At 34.5% G+C, this 17,250-nt stretch overlaps 1 protein-coding gene across 1 annotated transcript in view; it reads right to left on the bottom strand.

Annotated features, from left to right (window-relative positions):
* Positions 1–17,250, bottom strand: part of LOC132434276 (mucin-19) — a 101,536-nt gene that overhangs the window by 66,741 nt on the left and 17,545 nt on the right. Inside the window, exons 18-33 of the mRNA XM_060025956.2 lie at positions 16,175–16,421; positions 14,054–14,106; positions 13,860–13,960; positions 13,470–13,621; positions 13,022–13,160; positions 11,884–11,988; positions 11,595–11,789; positions 10,765–11,004; positions 9,947–10,103; positions 8,812–8,937; positions 7,011–7,152; positions 6,301–6,332; positions 5,731–5,760; positions 4,454–4,495; positions 3,911–3,943; positions 1,777–1,821 (exon numbers count right to left, since the gene is read on the bottom strand). Of these exons, the coding sequence (XP_059881939.2) occupies positions 1,777–1,821; positions 3,911–3,943; positions 4,454–4,495; positions 5,731–5,760; positions 6,301–6,332; positions 7,011–7,152; positions 8,812–8,937; positions 9,947–10,103; positions 10,765–11,004; positions 11,595–11,789; positions 11,884–11,988; positions 13,022–13,160; positions 13,470–13,621; positions 13,860–13,960; positions 14,054–14,106; positions 16,175–16,421 (1,839 nt within the window). The remainder of the gene's footprint in view (positions 1–1,776; positions 1,822–3,910; positions 3,944–4,453; positions 4,496–5,730; positions 5,761–6,300; positions 6,333–7,010; positions 7,153–8,811; positions 8,938–9,946; positions 10,104–10,764; positions 11,005–11,594; positions 11,790–11,883; positions 11,989–13,021; positions 13,161–13,469; positions 13,622–13,859; positions 13,961–14,053; positions 14,107–16,174; positions 16,422–17,250) is intronic.

Raw genomic sequence — 17,250 nt, 5'->3', positions numbered from 1 at the left:
TAGTTATTATTTGCTATATATTATAATACAGTACTAAGATGATGTTTTAGTAAAATAATATTATACTAATAGCATGAAATGTCTGCTGGAATTTCAGTGAAATTAAATAAAACATTAGGATTTGGTAAGGTTAAGCATTAAAAGTCATAAATAATACCAAATGAATTCAGGAAAACATCACCTAGCTAATCTTCCCTATAATTAAACTCTACATTAGATTTATAATTTTTTTAAATGCTATGGTGGAAGCAATTGATGAGATTTTTGTAGTGTTTTAAGATTAATTTTACATCTAAAACCGTATCAGTGGCTAATGATGAAGTAACGAAAGCTCTAGGTAATCTACTCATGGCCTTCTGTTTTATGTGAAAAGTTTGCTTGCTACAATACAGAATGTTGACAAAATTAATTGCCAGAATATTATGTTCAAAACCGAATGTTTGGGGAAGAAAAGGCAATAAAAGAAAATATCTGTATAAACTGGAAAAAATCAAACCAGTCTTCTTAGTTCTGATTGCCTACTTTTAATGCAAGATGCAGATATCAGCATCATATTGAAATAGTTATCCAAATTGCTTATGACTCATGCATGACTACACAATTCATCAAATCAACAGTCAAGAATACATTAAATGGCCTCAAGATTCAAAAGTTTTAGTAGCTGAGTGAATGATTTTATTTTAACTGAAAGAGACCTATATAACTGAACCAAATTACTTATCTTAGACACAGAACAAGGCTGAGAATTAGGAATTCAGTCCATTGTTTATGGCTGAGATAATACATACATAGAATATCATTATGCAGTGTATATTAAACAACTACTGGGATGAAATTTTTACTAAGCCTTCAGAAATAAATTTACAATTATAGAATAAAGAAAAATATTTCTGAAATGTGTCAGTTCTTCTAAAATTACATTGAAAGAGCCAGACCTGCTAATGATATTCAACATAAGAGAAAGTTTGATAGAAATTAAACATGTCAGTTGGGCATTTTAATGATATTCCACACTATGATGCTGATAAAGTTACATGTTTGCCCTTTGAATATAAGCAACATGTATTAAGTACCAAATAAATCAGACAACACTAAAAATTACAAAAGTACCGCAAATTAGTCATAATTCTATATCATGATATAAAGTCATAATCAAAAAGTAGTCTTGATTTTACACTATCTCTTTGTATTCTAGAGAAGAAATATTAGCTCCAATGAATGAAATGTATGAACTATAAGATTCATCAGTATAAATAATATCTAATCAATAGTATAATCTTCACTAGAAATTCTGTGCCAAAAGAAAAAACCTGAATTAAAATTTGGGACAGGGAAAAGAAGAATCATCCATTCATTCTACAAATATTTATTGAATACTAACTATTATATAGCTTGGGACTAAGTGCAATTGGGAATACAAGGATGGCAAACCATTATCTGTGACTTCAAGGATGTTACCTAGACTTCTTGTGCTGATCATTTTGCAATATATATAAATATCAAATCATTATGTTGAACACCTGAAACTAATAAAATGTTAACATGCTAATTATACCTCAATAAAATATTATGTTTTAAAATATATATGTATATACAGAGACAGACAGATTGGAGAAAGTAATAAATAAGAGGAGAAAGAAAAATAATGTTAATTGAGGGGAATAAAAAGGTATTAAGTATAGGAGAGTGGGTCTGTTGATTCTAATATGTAAAAAACAATTTTAATATATGTAAAAGCCTATATTTGTCAGTTTATAGGCTTGTTGATTCACCTACGGATTATTTCACTGCTTGATGTAGTAATCTCTGGAATGGAAGCTGCTGAATTGGAGAACATAATGGAAAAAAATGTTTCATGTGGAAGGAAAATTGTGTTACTGATAACATCTATGGCAATATATAAGATGGATTAACTTGAAATTAATGTTTCAGAGAAATTTGATTAAATAGTACATAGATGTCAAAATGTAAAATTAAAGTTTAAAATCTATAGACCACAAATAAAAGTCAAAGACTCTTATCAGTTTGTATAACATTTTTTTCCAAAGTTTTCTTCTAAAATGTTAAAAATAAACAAAACAAAAACAGAAAACAAAATCTTCCGAGTTTATTTTTGTGTATGGTGTTAGGGAGTGTTTTAATTTCATTCTTTTACATGTAGCTGTTCAGTTTTCCCAGCACCACTTATTGAAGAGACTGTCTTTTCTCCATTGTATATTCTTGCCTCCTTTATCAAAGATAAGGTGACCATATGTGCATGGGTTTATCTCTGGACTTTCTATCCTGTTCCATTGATCTATATTTCTGTTTTTGTGTCAGTACCATACTGTCTTGATTACTGTAGCTTTGTAGTATAGTCTGAAGTCCAGGAGCCTGATTCATCCAGCTTTGTTTTTCTTATTCAAGATTGCTTTGACTATTGAAAGTCTTTTGTGTTTCCATATAAACTGTGAAATTTTTTGTTCCAGTTCTGTGAAAAATGCTCAAAATGGATTAAAGACCTAAATGTAAGGCCAGACACTATCAAACTCTTAGAGGAAAACATAGGCAAAACACTCTATGACATAAATCACAGCAAGATCCTTTTTGACCCACATCTTAGAGAAATGGAAATAAAAACAAAAATAAACAAATGGGACCTAATGAAACTTAAAAGTTTTGCACAGCAAAGGAAACCATAAACAAGACCAAAAGACAACTCTCAGAATGGGAGAAAATATTTGCAAATGAAGCAACTGACAAAGGATTAATCTCCAAAATATACAAGCAGCTCATGAAGCTCAATATCAAAAAACAAACAACCCAATTCAAAAATGGGCAGAAGACCTAAATAGACATTTCTCCAAAGAAGATATACAGACTGCCAACAAACACATGAAAGGATGCTCAAAATCACTAATCATTAGAGAAATGCAAATCAAAACTACAATGAGGTATCACCTCACACCGGTCAGAATGGCCATCATCAAAAAATCTACAAACAATAAATGCTGGAGAGGGTGTGAAGAAAAGAGAACCCTCTTGCACTGTTGGTGGGAATGTAAATTGATATAGCCACTATGGAGAACAGTATGGAGGTTCCTCAAAACACTAAAAATAGAACTACCTTATGACCCAGCAATCCCACTACTGGGCATATATCCTGAGAAAACCATAATTCAAAAAGGGTAATGTACCACAATGTTCATTGCAGCTCTATTTACAATAGCCAAGACATGGAAGCAACCGAAGTGTCCATCAACAGATGAAGGGATAAAGAAGATGTGGCACATATATACGATGGAATATTACTCAGCCATAAAAAGAAATGAAATTGAGTTATTTGTAGTGAGGTGGATGGACCTTGTGTCTGTCATACAGAGTGAAATAACTCAGAAAGGAAAAACAAATACCGTATGCTAACACATATATATGGAATAAAAAAAAAAAAAAAAGGTCATGAAGAACCTAGGGGTAAGACGGGAATAAAGACGCAGACCTACTAGAGAATGGAATTGAGGATACGGGGAGGGGGAAGGGTAAGCTGGGACAAAGTGAGAGAGTGGCATGGACATATATACACTACCAAATGTAAAACTTATAGCTAGTGGGAAGCAGCCGCATAACATAGGGAGATCAGCTCTGTGCTTTGTGACCACCTAGAGGGGTGGAATAGGGAGGGTGGGAGGGAGGGAGACACAGAGGGAATAGATATGGGTATATATGTATGTGTATAACTGATTCACTTTGTTATGAAGCAGAAACTAACACACCATTGTAAGGCAATAATACTCCAATAAAGACGTTAAAAAAAAAAACAAAAATCTTCCCTGAAAAGTGTAACTGCAAAGGTATAATACTGAAGAAGGAAGTTTTGGAATTTTTTTTTAATACCCTCTTGATTAAGTTGTGGTTGATGATTATGGCTTGCCTGTGCCTGAGCTACTGGTCACCAGTGTAATTGCTGTACAAAGGAGGAGACAAATTTTCAGAAATGTATGTTAAAATGGTGTTGAAAGGCAAGATTACAAAGTATTTATTTAGACATGGGTTAGATATCTCTATAATTCAAATAAATAATGAAATGTCAGTTAAATTCATTTACCAGAAGTACTCCTGTACTTCTCTGATCACTGCTTTAATTACAAATGATTCAATTAAAGTTAAAATTCCTTGGTGTCAGTTGAAAAGAAAATATAAATTATTTTCAAAGAATTTAGCATAGAATTTTCTTCTGTAGCCACTTTCTTCCAAATTAGTAATATGTAGAATGTTATTTTTAGGACACATGATCTCTGAATAGGGAAGAGGTTCTTCACCAATATCACAGTTGGGATGTAGACCCTGCTATTTGGCATTTAGAAAATAAATAAATAGAGAATGACAAAATTGAGAAAAGGGCCAAATGCCTGAGTTGCAAATTCACTTTGATGCTTATTTAGAAGCTAAAAAACAAATAAGCCTTTTTTTTTACCTGCTTCAGCGCTTAGTATGGAGGTAGCTGTTGTAGTAGAAACTGTTTAGGGAAGAAAATATTTATGAAAATAAATTACTTAAATAATTTTGCTGGAAAATTTAGTTCAAGAAACCAGTTGCCATAAACTTAATAAAAGTTTCTGAAGTTGTATGCAGAGGTTAATTAACAAAACAATCTTTCATTAAATCAATATGAATACCACTGTATACTTACTGTATGCCCGAAAAAATAACTATTTTCTGTTATTACCACTTAACCAAAATCTCACAGGAACTTTATAAGACAGGGCCAAGACAAACCCTGACATGTGATACCTTAGCTTTAGGAAAGTAACCAATGATAACTAAAATAACACTTCACTGATGACCACATACTAAATACGTTACCAAAACCTAAGGTTTCCAATTTACTATACTATCTCTTAATTGACACCACCTCTAAATAATGATCAACAGGAAATAAATTCTATCCCTGAATCATACAAGACAGGAATGTGTAAGTGTACTGTAGCAACTCTAAGTACACTTATATCACCAAAGTATTACAAGTTCCAAACCCAAAGTTAAACTGCATTTTGCCCAATACGCTCTTGAATGGACATAACTGAAATACTTGCAACAAATTATAGCTTGCAACAAATACATGAGTTAAGAAAAATAAATTAACTTTTATTTCTATGTTTTCAAGTCATCTCCCAGTATAATCATGATTTCAAAATATTTACTTCACAGGAGATCACATTTACTTCTTTTTCATTCCACTTGTTCCAATTATCATCTAAAAATATCAAGCTTTGGATGATTATATTTAACTAATAAGCATACAATACCTATTGTACGTTCTAATCATATTTCTAACAAATCACAGGAGTATAATGAAATAATATTTTGACATATTTTCTAGCAACTGTTAATTTTATTTGTTTGTTTGTTTTCTTTGAGGTACGCGGGCCTCTCACTGTTGTGGCCTCTCCCGTTGCGGAGCACAGGCTCCGAACGCGCAGGCTCAGCAGCCACGGCTCACGGGCCCAGCCGCTCTGCAGCATGTGGGATCTTCCCGGACTGGAGCACGAACCCGTGTCTCCTGCATCAGCAGGCAGACTCTCAACCACTACACCACCAGGGAAGCCCAATAACTGTTAATTTTAATTTGAAATTTTATATCAGCATATTTACCAGCATATCTTTTGCTGGCACAGATTCATGTGAAACTATAAATGATTATCCATAAAAAGACATCAGAAATACACATTTAAACCATAATGATGATTTTACCTGTAAATGTTGAATTTGTAGGAGCAGTTTCTGAAATAATCATAAATTACTATTATTGACAGGAATGAAAAATTGTGAAAAGAAAATCTAAAACTCAAGTTGCCTATGAGTTATCTGGCCTTTTTTATTTCACTTCTTGCAATTTCAAATGCAAAACAGGAGTCGTTTATATATTCTTTGGAAGCTTATTGAAATTTCTTTTAAGATATATGTTGCACATGAGTAATCCTTCAAGTATTGAATTCTATCTATATAATCCTCACCTTCCACTCCATCCCTTTATTAAATTATTTTAGTTGATGTCTCACTCCCTTAATTCCCAGAACCTACAGACAGGCAGGAGTGTGGCAGGAGAATTGCCCCATCTACCAGTGGTTCGAAGTGCCTTGACAGCATTGGTTTTGAACTGACTCAATATGAACAAATACCCTGAAACGGAATAGTCTCAATCCACTGAGAAGCAGTCTAAAGCATTAAGTACTTACTCCTCTGCTGTTGATGATATGAAAAGATTCCAAACCCTTTACCTCATCTTTCCTAAATTGATTAGAGTAAAACATAGTGACTCACCACTGCACTCCAACTCTCCTGCGATGCAATAGCTGAAAGTTAAATTATAAACAAAAAATAAACAATCAAAATAAAAAACAAGAATTAGGTTGAAATTTTTAGCTCCTAATTACATACATCTCCCAAATTTAAAATAACAAATTGTCTAACAGTGAAAATCAAAACAGAACCAAATAAGAGAACAGTAAATAACTGTTTCCCCAAGAGCATGCTGTGGATTCAAACTTTTTTTTTGTATTTTTCATGTACTGTTTCCTAATCTTTTCACTGAGGAGTTCTTGGGACCTAAAGGAATGTTTGGAGTCAAGCTGTAAAGTTAGTTCTTAGATTTTAAGTTTCAAACATGACTTTTTTTTGATGGCCATGCCGCTCTAGTACAGACCTCCCTTCTTTACTTCCATGTCACTGTCTGAAAGCCTATAAACATGATCTTACATTTATGGAATGAAAACTTTCTTTTTACCCAAAAGTACATAGTGACATTTTCTGTTCTGTCTTATGCACTAAGTATAAGATTTAACAAACCATTTGTTGATATGTGGATTTACTGAAAACACAAAATAACCAACATAAGTGATATAAAACTGAACCTAAAGCTGACCTTCCCATTTAGAAATAACAGTTAAAAAATATATTCACTGATTTTTTTCTTAATTGTTTTCTAAATAAAAATGGAAGAACCAGAAATACTGGACAGTTAGAGAATTTACCATATTCTCCCACAGTTATCTTGGATCACTCCACCAGCAGGTATGATGTCATTATAGAAGCAGCTGCACTCAGACAAACTGACGCATTTCATGGTGTTCTCATCCAGGAAGGGAGCACTGTCTGGGCACTTAGCATAACAGCCTGTGTGTAAAAATGACCCGCAGTTCATCTCTATTTGCTGAAACTACATTGTACCTTTGTAAACTTACTTCAATGGTTCCATGAACTGAAGTAGATAATAGCAAAACAACAGCATACTCTTAGTGAAAAATATATAAAATTGAAACAGCCACTATGGAGAACAGTATGGAAGTTCCTTAAAAAACTAAGAATAGAACTACCATATGACCCAGCAATCCCACTACTGGGCATATACCCTGAGAAAACAATAATTCAAAAAGAGTCATGTACCACAAAGTTCCTTGCAGCTCTATTTACAATAGCCAGGACATGGAAGCAACCTAAGTATCCATTGACTGATGAATGGATAAAGAAGAGTGGCACATATATATAATGGAATATTACTCAGCCATATAAAGAAATGAAATTGAGTTATTTCTAGTGAGGTGGATGGACATAGAGTGTGTCATACAGTGAAGTAAGTCAGAAAGAGAAAAACAAATACCATAAGCTAACACATATATATGGAATCTAAAAAAAAAAAAAAAGGTTCTGAAGAACCTAGGGGTAGGACAGGAACAAAGACGCAGATGGAGAGAATGGACTTGAGGACACGTGGAGGGTGAAGTGTAAGCTGGGACAAAGTGAGAGAGTGGCATGGACATATATACAGTACCAGTTGTAACATAGATAGCTAGCGGGAAGCAGCTGCATAGCACAGGGAGATAAGTGAGGTGCTATGTGACCACCTAGAGGGGTGGGATAGGAAGGATGGGAGGGAGACACAAGAGGGAGGAGATATGGGGGTATATGTATATGTAGAGCTGATTCACTTTGTTATACAGCAGAAACTAACACACCATTGTAAAGCAATTATACTCCAATAAAGATGTTAAATAAATAAATAAAGACGTTTTGTTAAGAAAAATAAATTGAACAGGATTCAGACCCTCTTGCAATGAATATAAACCTGAGAAATTAGAAATTTTGGCTGATTTAATTTTTTTCTAGTATGTTTCCTAAAATATTTTAAATGATTTACTACTTTAATGACAGCACGCTGTTGAACATAATGCAAGACTTGGATAAATATGGGTCTTGAAATGTGAATGCCAATTCCAAATATCTACTTTCACAAGGGTAGACGAAGATAACAGAAATCATAATAAAATGGGCTGAAAATATCCCAAAGCCTGGGATTTAACACAGATGTGACTTTTGGAAAGTTTCTGTATCATCTTGTTTTCTTGTCACTTCATTCTTTTTCTCTAAGATATGTAATGCTAAGAATAAGGTAATTTTTAACTGTGAGATATAGTTAATTGGCCTCCATTCAAGTGAGACTATATTATATGTTGCATTCTGAAACTACATTCTCAACAAACTACCTTGTCTAATGAAATGTATAAAGATTGCCAATGTGATCAGATCGCTATGTTCTCCCTATCTCTCTCTCTCTCTCTCTCTCTCTCTCTCTCTCTCTCTCTCCTGTTAAATAGATAATTTATGTCTAGACAAAATATTTCTAATGTAGAAATATTAATATCATATTAAGATAAACAACTATTCATTAAATTACAAAATGTAAGATACTGAATTGTCAGTATCCTAAAATATTTTCGTTTTAAGGTATCAGTATAATTTGCGCTTCTTCATGGAAATTATTAAAATATGTCTTACCTTCTAAAACTGCAGAAAACTTCTGGCCAATTACTCTATCTTTGCATGTTTTTGCAGTCAGTGTACCACAAGGTTTATAATGCCAGCTGCATTCCCCAGGTGCATTATAATAATCACAGTAGACAGCTATGATTGAATTATATCAAATTACTTGCATTCATTACATGACAATTTTCACCTTTCATTTTCCAAAGCATTTTTATAAGAGTTTTTGAATGAAACTAACAATAAACAGAACTAAAGTATATCATTCTGTCTTATCAAGTCCCTTTGGCTTTATCTAAATTGCCATATGAGCAAAAACAGCTTACAAAAAAAGGAGGGAAAGCATATAGAATCAAAATAGCACTTTTCTTTGACATCTCACAATAAGATTGGTTTGAGGTGGAAGAGTAAATATTAATTTTCCCATTTTTTAGCTATTTTAGGTCATAGTCTATATTCATGGTTTTAATGTCTAAGCTTAAATGAGAAAAATAAATCTCCAGGGAAATTAAGCTTCTTTAATATGTAAATAACAGTTCCCAAATGAGGCAACTAAAGATTTCAATATAATATATAAAGCTGTACATAATAAACTAAATAAAATGAGGATTCAATTTCAACATTTCTCATTTGACACATTATCTCTTATCATACCTTCCTTTGGAAGGAAATGTGTTGACTAATTTCTACTAAAGTTACCACATTCCACACATAACAAAATTCAGTTTATATTCATTTAACAGTTTATCTTGACTAGAACTCTGTAGAACTTTTCAAGATGATGTGTGAGGACTTCACCCAAAAGTGATATATGAGGTAAATATTTAAGAATATATAACTATACCAAGATAGGTAAACAGTTCATTGTTCATTTAAGTATGAATAAGAAATATTTTCCATCAATATTCAATTTTCCCCTGTGAACAGAAGAACTTTTGAAACTAAAAAAGTTGAATTTGATGTACTGTGCCAGGTGCTATACTTTTTTAAATAGGTATTTTTTTTCAATCATAAACAAACATTAACATGTGTTTAAACCTGTCTATGCCCAAGAATATGTATTTTATAGAAAATATGAGGAGAAGAATGGTTGTCTAACAAAACAATTCTGTCTGATTACGTTTTAAAGAACAACAACATATGGACTTACGACAGAGATCTGGTTTCCTCCATGTAACACATACTCCAACCGCACTGCATGCTTCTGCATACATCGCCACAGCTGTGCAGAATCCCAGGTACTTCCCCTCCATGTCACAGGCACAAGCTTCTTCAACACATGCATCATAGTACGTACTGGGGTCCACCTAGGAAGACCATGTTAAAGCAAAAATAGAAATGAGATTTTCTTTTCTGATAAACAAGGAAAATAAGAAAACAATGAACAGACTGGGGAAACAATATAACCACACTTGAAAGAGTTAAGCAATCTTGGTTATTCTTTAGCTGTTACTACTAACAAACACTTGTAGCCTTGTCCTTCACAAGGCTAGTTACTCTCTGACTCCATATGAACTACCCTTTGCACCTGGCATTTCTTCTCCCCTGCACTCCCTTGTAGCACTATTCATTTCAGAAAGAAGGTCACAGGCAATAACTTCAGGGACACCAGACCGGGTTGCTGAGCCACCTGACACCAGCTTTGGCCATGAATTTGCAGAAAAAAAGACATGCAAGACCTTAATTACTTTGAGCCTTATCACCTACCCCAGACCATGAGCCCCAGGCTATATAATCTTTCCCTGTTCCCCAGGGAAGGGGAGCACAGTTCTTGAGGCACTAGCCTGCTGTGTTTTCCCCTTTGCCAGGCAAAGATTAAAGCCATTTTTCTCATTGCTCCAAAACTCTTGTCTCTGTATTTCTTTTCACCATCGGTGCACAGAAAGCCAAGATTTTTGGCATCAAGCACAGCACCTGAGTACCTGAGGGCAAAACCCGTGCCTGTCATTGCTCTCAGAGCCCCACTACCTTATTGTGGCAGTCTCTGAAGGTGCTGTCCCGGATGATCTCACATTTCCGCACAGCCCAAGCTTTACAGTATGGGTTTGAGTCACATGGGAAGGTTTGAGCTACTGTGTCTGAACATTCTTGACTTGTTTTCCAACTATTTCCAAATTCCAGTGCTCCAGCAGCTACTGATGAGTATCTCGTTGTGAAATCATCCTTAAGATCGCCATTGTTATTTCCGCAAAGACCACACACTTTGCCCTATATAGATCAGAAAGGGAACTTTAAAAGTGAGTTATGCTAGAGATATATAGAGAGATAGATAGGTATGGATAGATAGACATATGATAGAGATATTAAGATTGTGTATATTATAAATCTATTTTAAATTCCAAATTTTGAATGGAAACCAGAATCTGTGGATAAGATTCTGCTCCCATTTAATCCAAGATATCCTATATTTCAGTATTGACCAAGATAAATGCCTTAAGAATTTAAAAATAATTATATTCAGTAGCTTCAAATCATACAGGAGTATACTCTTAGGTTCTTAGAATATTTGTTCCAAGGATTACATTAATTCTATCTATACACCAAGCAACCACATATGGCTAAACTAGAATGCTTCAGGTTTATTGCATTTATTTTTCACCAAATTCTATCATCTTTGATTACATTTAATACTTCACGTAAGGTTGAATAGATGTGGAACCTTGTTCTATAACAAAGACTACCATTCTCCCACTTTCCACATTTGAATATGTCTCTAATCTTCAGCAGCAAAAATGATTTTGCTTCTATTGTTATTTGCTTCTGTTATATTATTATATATATGAATGTGATATACATACATTCCAGCGTGGATCCAATAACACAGAAATTCTTGTATTTTTGTCCCAAATTATGGTTATTCCACTTAAAATTTTCAAAATCAAGTACAGGCCAACAGTATGAACAGAGTATGATTTTCCACTGAGTTCACATTCCTTACTTTCCGTAGTTTTGACTGCTGTGATTTTACCATCTTGCAAGACAATATTCTGATCCTATAAATGAAAAGATAGACTTACAAAAACATTAGTTTTATTTGGCGGTGCATAATCTGAGAGAAAAAGAAAGTAAAGAGAAACAGTACTGTACCTGAAGAGCAACTATAATTTTTCTTGAGCATGTAAGCCCATCTTCACAACACGGGACGCTTTCAGTTAAAATACGGAATGTGCCATTTTCACGACCACAATAATCCTTTAAAAATTAAATGTTAATAATAGTTTATTTATATCAGGGACATGGAACTCAATTACAATGTTTGTATCAGACAAACATTTCTTAGACAGTGACCCCTTATAATCAATAAATTACCATATGTTTTGTTATGGAATTTCCAAAAGACAGTGGTGTAACTGTGTTATGGGTCTGTAGCCTTTGCTGAGTCCAAACTAGTTAACTTGTTTTGACTGAGTCCTTTTCCCATTACCTCTATACAAGTTTAGAATTATACCATAGATGTATATATATTTAAATTGTGTAAGTCTTAGATTTATTTCTAGGCTCTGCAAATAGCTAGATAAGATGTGGGGGCTTTTTCCTCAGTGATTTATATGAAATTTGATATTCAATCAAAACTAATGCAAAACAATCCAAACTTCACCCATTACATGTTACTTAGGAAGCAGTTTAGGTGTATGGAACAAGCATGAACTCCAGAATCAGACAGATCTAGGTTGAATATAGCATTTTCTGCTTAGTAATTCATGTTGCTTAACCTCTCTAACCCTCAATTTCTTCATCTCCATCATAGGAATAATAATATAAGCCTTTTATATTTTAAATGATTGAATGTAATAAAATATATAAATTCGCTTTGCAAAAAGCACTCAAGAAAATGTAACTGTTATTGCTAATAGTGCTGTTGTTAAAATAATGACACCTAACATTTATTGAGCATTTAGTATGTGCGCCAATATTTTCTCTACTTTGGTTTCAAGTAGGGGCTATTTCCATCCCCATTTTATAGCTGAGGAAACTGAGACACAGAGAGATTAAGGAATGTGCCCAAAGTAAGTCATACATCTGAGAAATGGCAGAGCCAGGAGTGAAATCTAGGTCTACTGCCTCCAGACTCATTTTTACATTATGTTACATTTTACTGCCTTTGAGAAACATATAAGGGGCCATTTTTTTTTAATTTCACATTTTGAGAATAAAATACTCCAGAGTTCATCTACAAATAAATAATAAGTAAAGAAAAATTGTGATAAAATACACTTGCAATTACCTCAATAAATGAATACTGGCAGAGACCATCAAAGCTGTAACTTTTTCCATCAAAAGATCTAACATGACCTTCCCCATAGATATGGCAGGTGGTTTGACATTCATTTTGTGTACAGTTCCAAGATCCTTTTATGCAAGTACTAAAAGAGAGCAATGATACAGTGTGGTAATTATATTACATCAAGATTCATATACTCATATTGTTTTTGTAAAGAAGCACAAAACAATGTTTCATATTGGTTTAAATTTTGCAGTTTCTTCATTATCTGATGTTCATCGTACATAATGCTATGTAAAATTTCTATTTTAAAGATAGCTTTTTTTCTAACTACATTTGACCATTATTTTCCAAATATCCCAGAGTATGACTTCTTTCCCATAAAAATCAGAGCAGATTGTCCACTTTCAAATATCCAAAACAAATAAAGTAGTAATCTTTTATTATGCACCATTTGTTGCAGCCAACCGAGGTGACACTTCCTTGGTCATACTCTTGTCCACCAAAAGAACATGGGCAGTCATCAGGGAAGACACAGTTCCCTTTAGAATTTCGAACCATTCCTACAGGACAGTAGCATCCACGCTTGCAAGGCAAGTTCTCCTACAGAAATAAATATAAAATATACACCATGGGGCACTAGTCTAAATACATCACATTATCAGTTTTAATTGACAATGCAGAAATATACCAAATATACATTTAGAGTCAACATTTGACAAATCAAAATGACACACAGAAAATAATATGACCTTCTAATTACTTTTCATTGATGTTTTAATTTCCTTCTTCACTGAAACAAAAGTTTTAAAAAACTAAACTCTACTGCCATGTTACTTACTTCAAAATTAGGTATGTTCCGAGTGCTACAGGTACTGTCAACTCTTCTCTGTGCCTTAGGATTCCTACAGTCAACATATTCAGCCCCTCTAGAACAATTCTCTGTGGAACAAGGGAAGCTGTTAATCAAGGGCCCCTTGATCTGCTTATTTTAACCAAAGTAGATATCTTAAGCATCATGATTTCAAAACTTACGTAGTGTTAAATCAATGGGAGTCTGGCAAAGAAGAATTCCATCTCGACATATGCTGGAAATAAAAGAAAATGATACTTTTTTTTTTTAGGCTGTGCCGTGCAGCATGAGGAATCTTATTTCCCCAACCAGGGATCGAACCTGTGCCCCCTGCATTGAGAGAACAGAGTCTTAACCACTGGACCGCCAAGGAAGTCCTGGAAATGATGCATTTAAATAAAATTCCAATGACAGCTTCTTAATACACTGTTACAGCAACTTTAACCTCTCATTCATAAACCACCTGTTTTATCACAAATAATAAGACCAATGAGACACAGTCCCCCAGAAGATGCATAAAATGTACCAAATTATAAGATATAATCCTGTATGTATTATAGAAATGTACAAGCAAGGTTCTTATGGACATACAGAAAACTTCATGGAAAAGATGGCTTGATCTTGATGAATGAGTAAGATTCAACAGATATTGCTGATAAGATGTAAAATGTGACAAAGGAAAGAACAAGGTACGTTCCAATGACTTGTTTGATAGAAGGCAGGATACATTACAGGGAGAAGTACTGGAAGTAAGTTACGGCCAGATTTCAGTTAGTCTCACATGCAAGTTTGTTTCTATTCTTTTTTTTTTTTTTCGCGGTACGCGGGCCTCTCACTGTTGTGGCCTCTCCCGTTGCGGAGCACAGGCTCCGGACACGCAGGCTCAGCGGCCATGGCTCACGGGCCCAGCCACTCCGCGGCATGTGGGATCTTCCCGGACCGGGGCACGAACCCGTGTCCCCTGCATCGGCAGGTGGACTCTCAACCACTGCACCACCAGGGAAGCCCTGTTTCTATTCTTTAAGCAACTGTCACCATAACAAAAGTGTTTGAGCAGCTAAGTGACACAGTCAGAATAGTGCTATAGATTTGATATTCTATTGGTAGTACAAGAAACTTGAGACAGAGACAGAGAGAGACAGGGCAAAGAATAGCCAAGTTAGCTCTCACAGTAGTGCCAATAAGAGGTCTTAGAGGTCTGAAACAGGATAATGATGAAGGCAACCATAATTTGGAGGTGCTGGCCTAAGTTTTATTAAAAAGGTAATGTACAGATTCCCCAGCATCTGTAGGGAATGTATCATTACCAAACCCCAACCAAATGTTTTACATGTTTGATGGAAAAGAGTTGATACACATCCTTTCCTTTAAAATGACCAAGAGAAATTATTCATTGCTAAGTGATATCTTTATGGAACTAAAGAAAAGAGAGAAGGTGCATCCAAAGTTTTTTTGGAACAACTGCTTCAATTTTGCAGTTATGTTTTTAAGAATTGCTATTTATTTGTATCGAATTAGAAATGTGGATAGACTACTTCGCCCAGACTGCAGAAATCACAACCTTCTTATCCATTACAAAAAGTTACAATTCTTCAGCACCTCCTACCTCCCAGGAACAAAGTTCAAACTCTTGAGTATGCCCTGGAAAAGTATGCCTTTTCCAGCGTAATCCTGTGCAGCAACAACCTGCATGTGCAATACTTTTTCAAACATTTCCTACATCAGTTCATTCTGTTTACTCCACTAGAAGTCACTCTTCACAACCCAATTTTGTCTGGAAGATTCATCCCTTAGGAAAACTGACATGCTGGTCTCCTCTGAGAAGTTTTTTATCTCCTGCAGTAGCAACTGGCCCTTTTTGGTACCATATGATAGTATACAAACCTCCTTGCAATATCTGAGTCCAAGACAATGCTCACTCATCTTTGTAACTCCAGGGCTCAGCACAAAGCATGGCACACAGTAGATATTTATTGAATAACTCTTTGTTGAATGACAAATGCTGAGAGACAACTAGGAAACATTGAATATAAAATCATTTTGCATTGTCTGTATGTAGTAGCTTCTAGAATATTTTTTCTACTGTCATTTAAAACCAAACAAGAGTGGGATAAATCAACGATGGCCATTACAGTGTAGTGAACATTCCAGGTAAAAGAGGTAATATCAAACTTTAATAAGAAATACAAAATTTTAAATATGATAGGTCTAAAGAAGACTTCATACTAGCAAAAGACTATTTCTCTGAAAAACACAGTCCCTTGATTTCAAAGTCATAACAAGTATATTTGTAATTTCCATACCATTTATTGTCATCAATATGAATGAGTTTGCCTGGTTGTATGACCTCGTCATTTATGTAGCAGTCACACTGAGATTTTGGAACACAATTTCCTTCATTAGTCTGGTACATTCCATCAGGGCAAGTGCATCCATCAACTAGAACATCTTCCATATCGCAGCTCCTATCTCTCTCTGACAATGATCGGCAGGAACTATTGCAGGTTTTAACATTGTACCTGAAAACTAGGCCACTTGGACAAGATTGATCTGTTGGTATAGGGAAAAATAATCAACATGTAAATAACCAGGAAAATTAATAATCTTACCTCAAGTTGATGTTTATAGGTAGTATAGTGAATTAATCATAATTGAGATTATGAATAATAGAGGAAAAGGTACCTGTCCTTTTTTCATTCTTTTTTTCTGTCATTATTGAGACACTACTATAATGTTTACACATTCTGCTGAGAATAAAGCCCATAAACAAGATAGGCAGTACACTGCTCTCCTGTAGCTTATATTCCTGGGGAAAGGACAATTGTGCTGCATGCTAAAAAAGCAAGATAGGAAGCTCTAAGTGTGTACAGCTGGGAACCTGCACTTAGTGAAAAGGAGGGGGTAGATAGACAGCATGAAGACAGCCTGGAGAAAGGTAATTCTATGTCTGGTAATTCTATGTCTAAATTACAAGAGAGGGAAATTCTTTCAAAAAGCAAGTAGAAGAATAGAAACTATAGGCCCAGAGACAAGTAGCCTTTAGAACTTGCACGACCCTTGTAAGCAGTTTGGTCTTTAGCCTAAAAGCAATGAATTGCCATTGACTTGTTTTAGACTGGAATGTCACATGATCAGGTTAGTTTTATTTGGTTTTACTTTAAAGATTATACTGATTTCTCTGCAGAAATTGGATTAGAGGGAACCAAGACTGGATATTAAAGGAGGTTATTGCAATCACCCAGAAGTAAAAGTGACAGCTTTTGAACTAGGTTGGTGGCAAAAGAGATGGAAAGATATGAATATATTTGAAAGAAATTTTGGAGGTGAACTTGGCAGACCTTACTGATTAACTGGATATTGGCTATGCAGTATTAAGACT

The sequence above is a fragment of the Delphinus delphis genome, chromosome 11 (genome assembly GCF_949987515.2).
Source record: "Delphinus delphis chromosome 11, mDelDel1.2, whole genome shotgun sequence".
In the NCBI taxonomy this organism is placed as follows: domain Eukaryota; kingdom Metazoa; phylum Chordata; class Mammalia; order Artiodactyla; family Delphinidae; genus Delphinus; species Delphinus delphis.
Note: the sequence above shows the minus strand (reverse complement) of the source record. Positions and strands in the feature narration are given on the sequence as shown.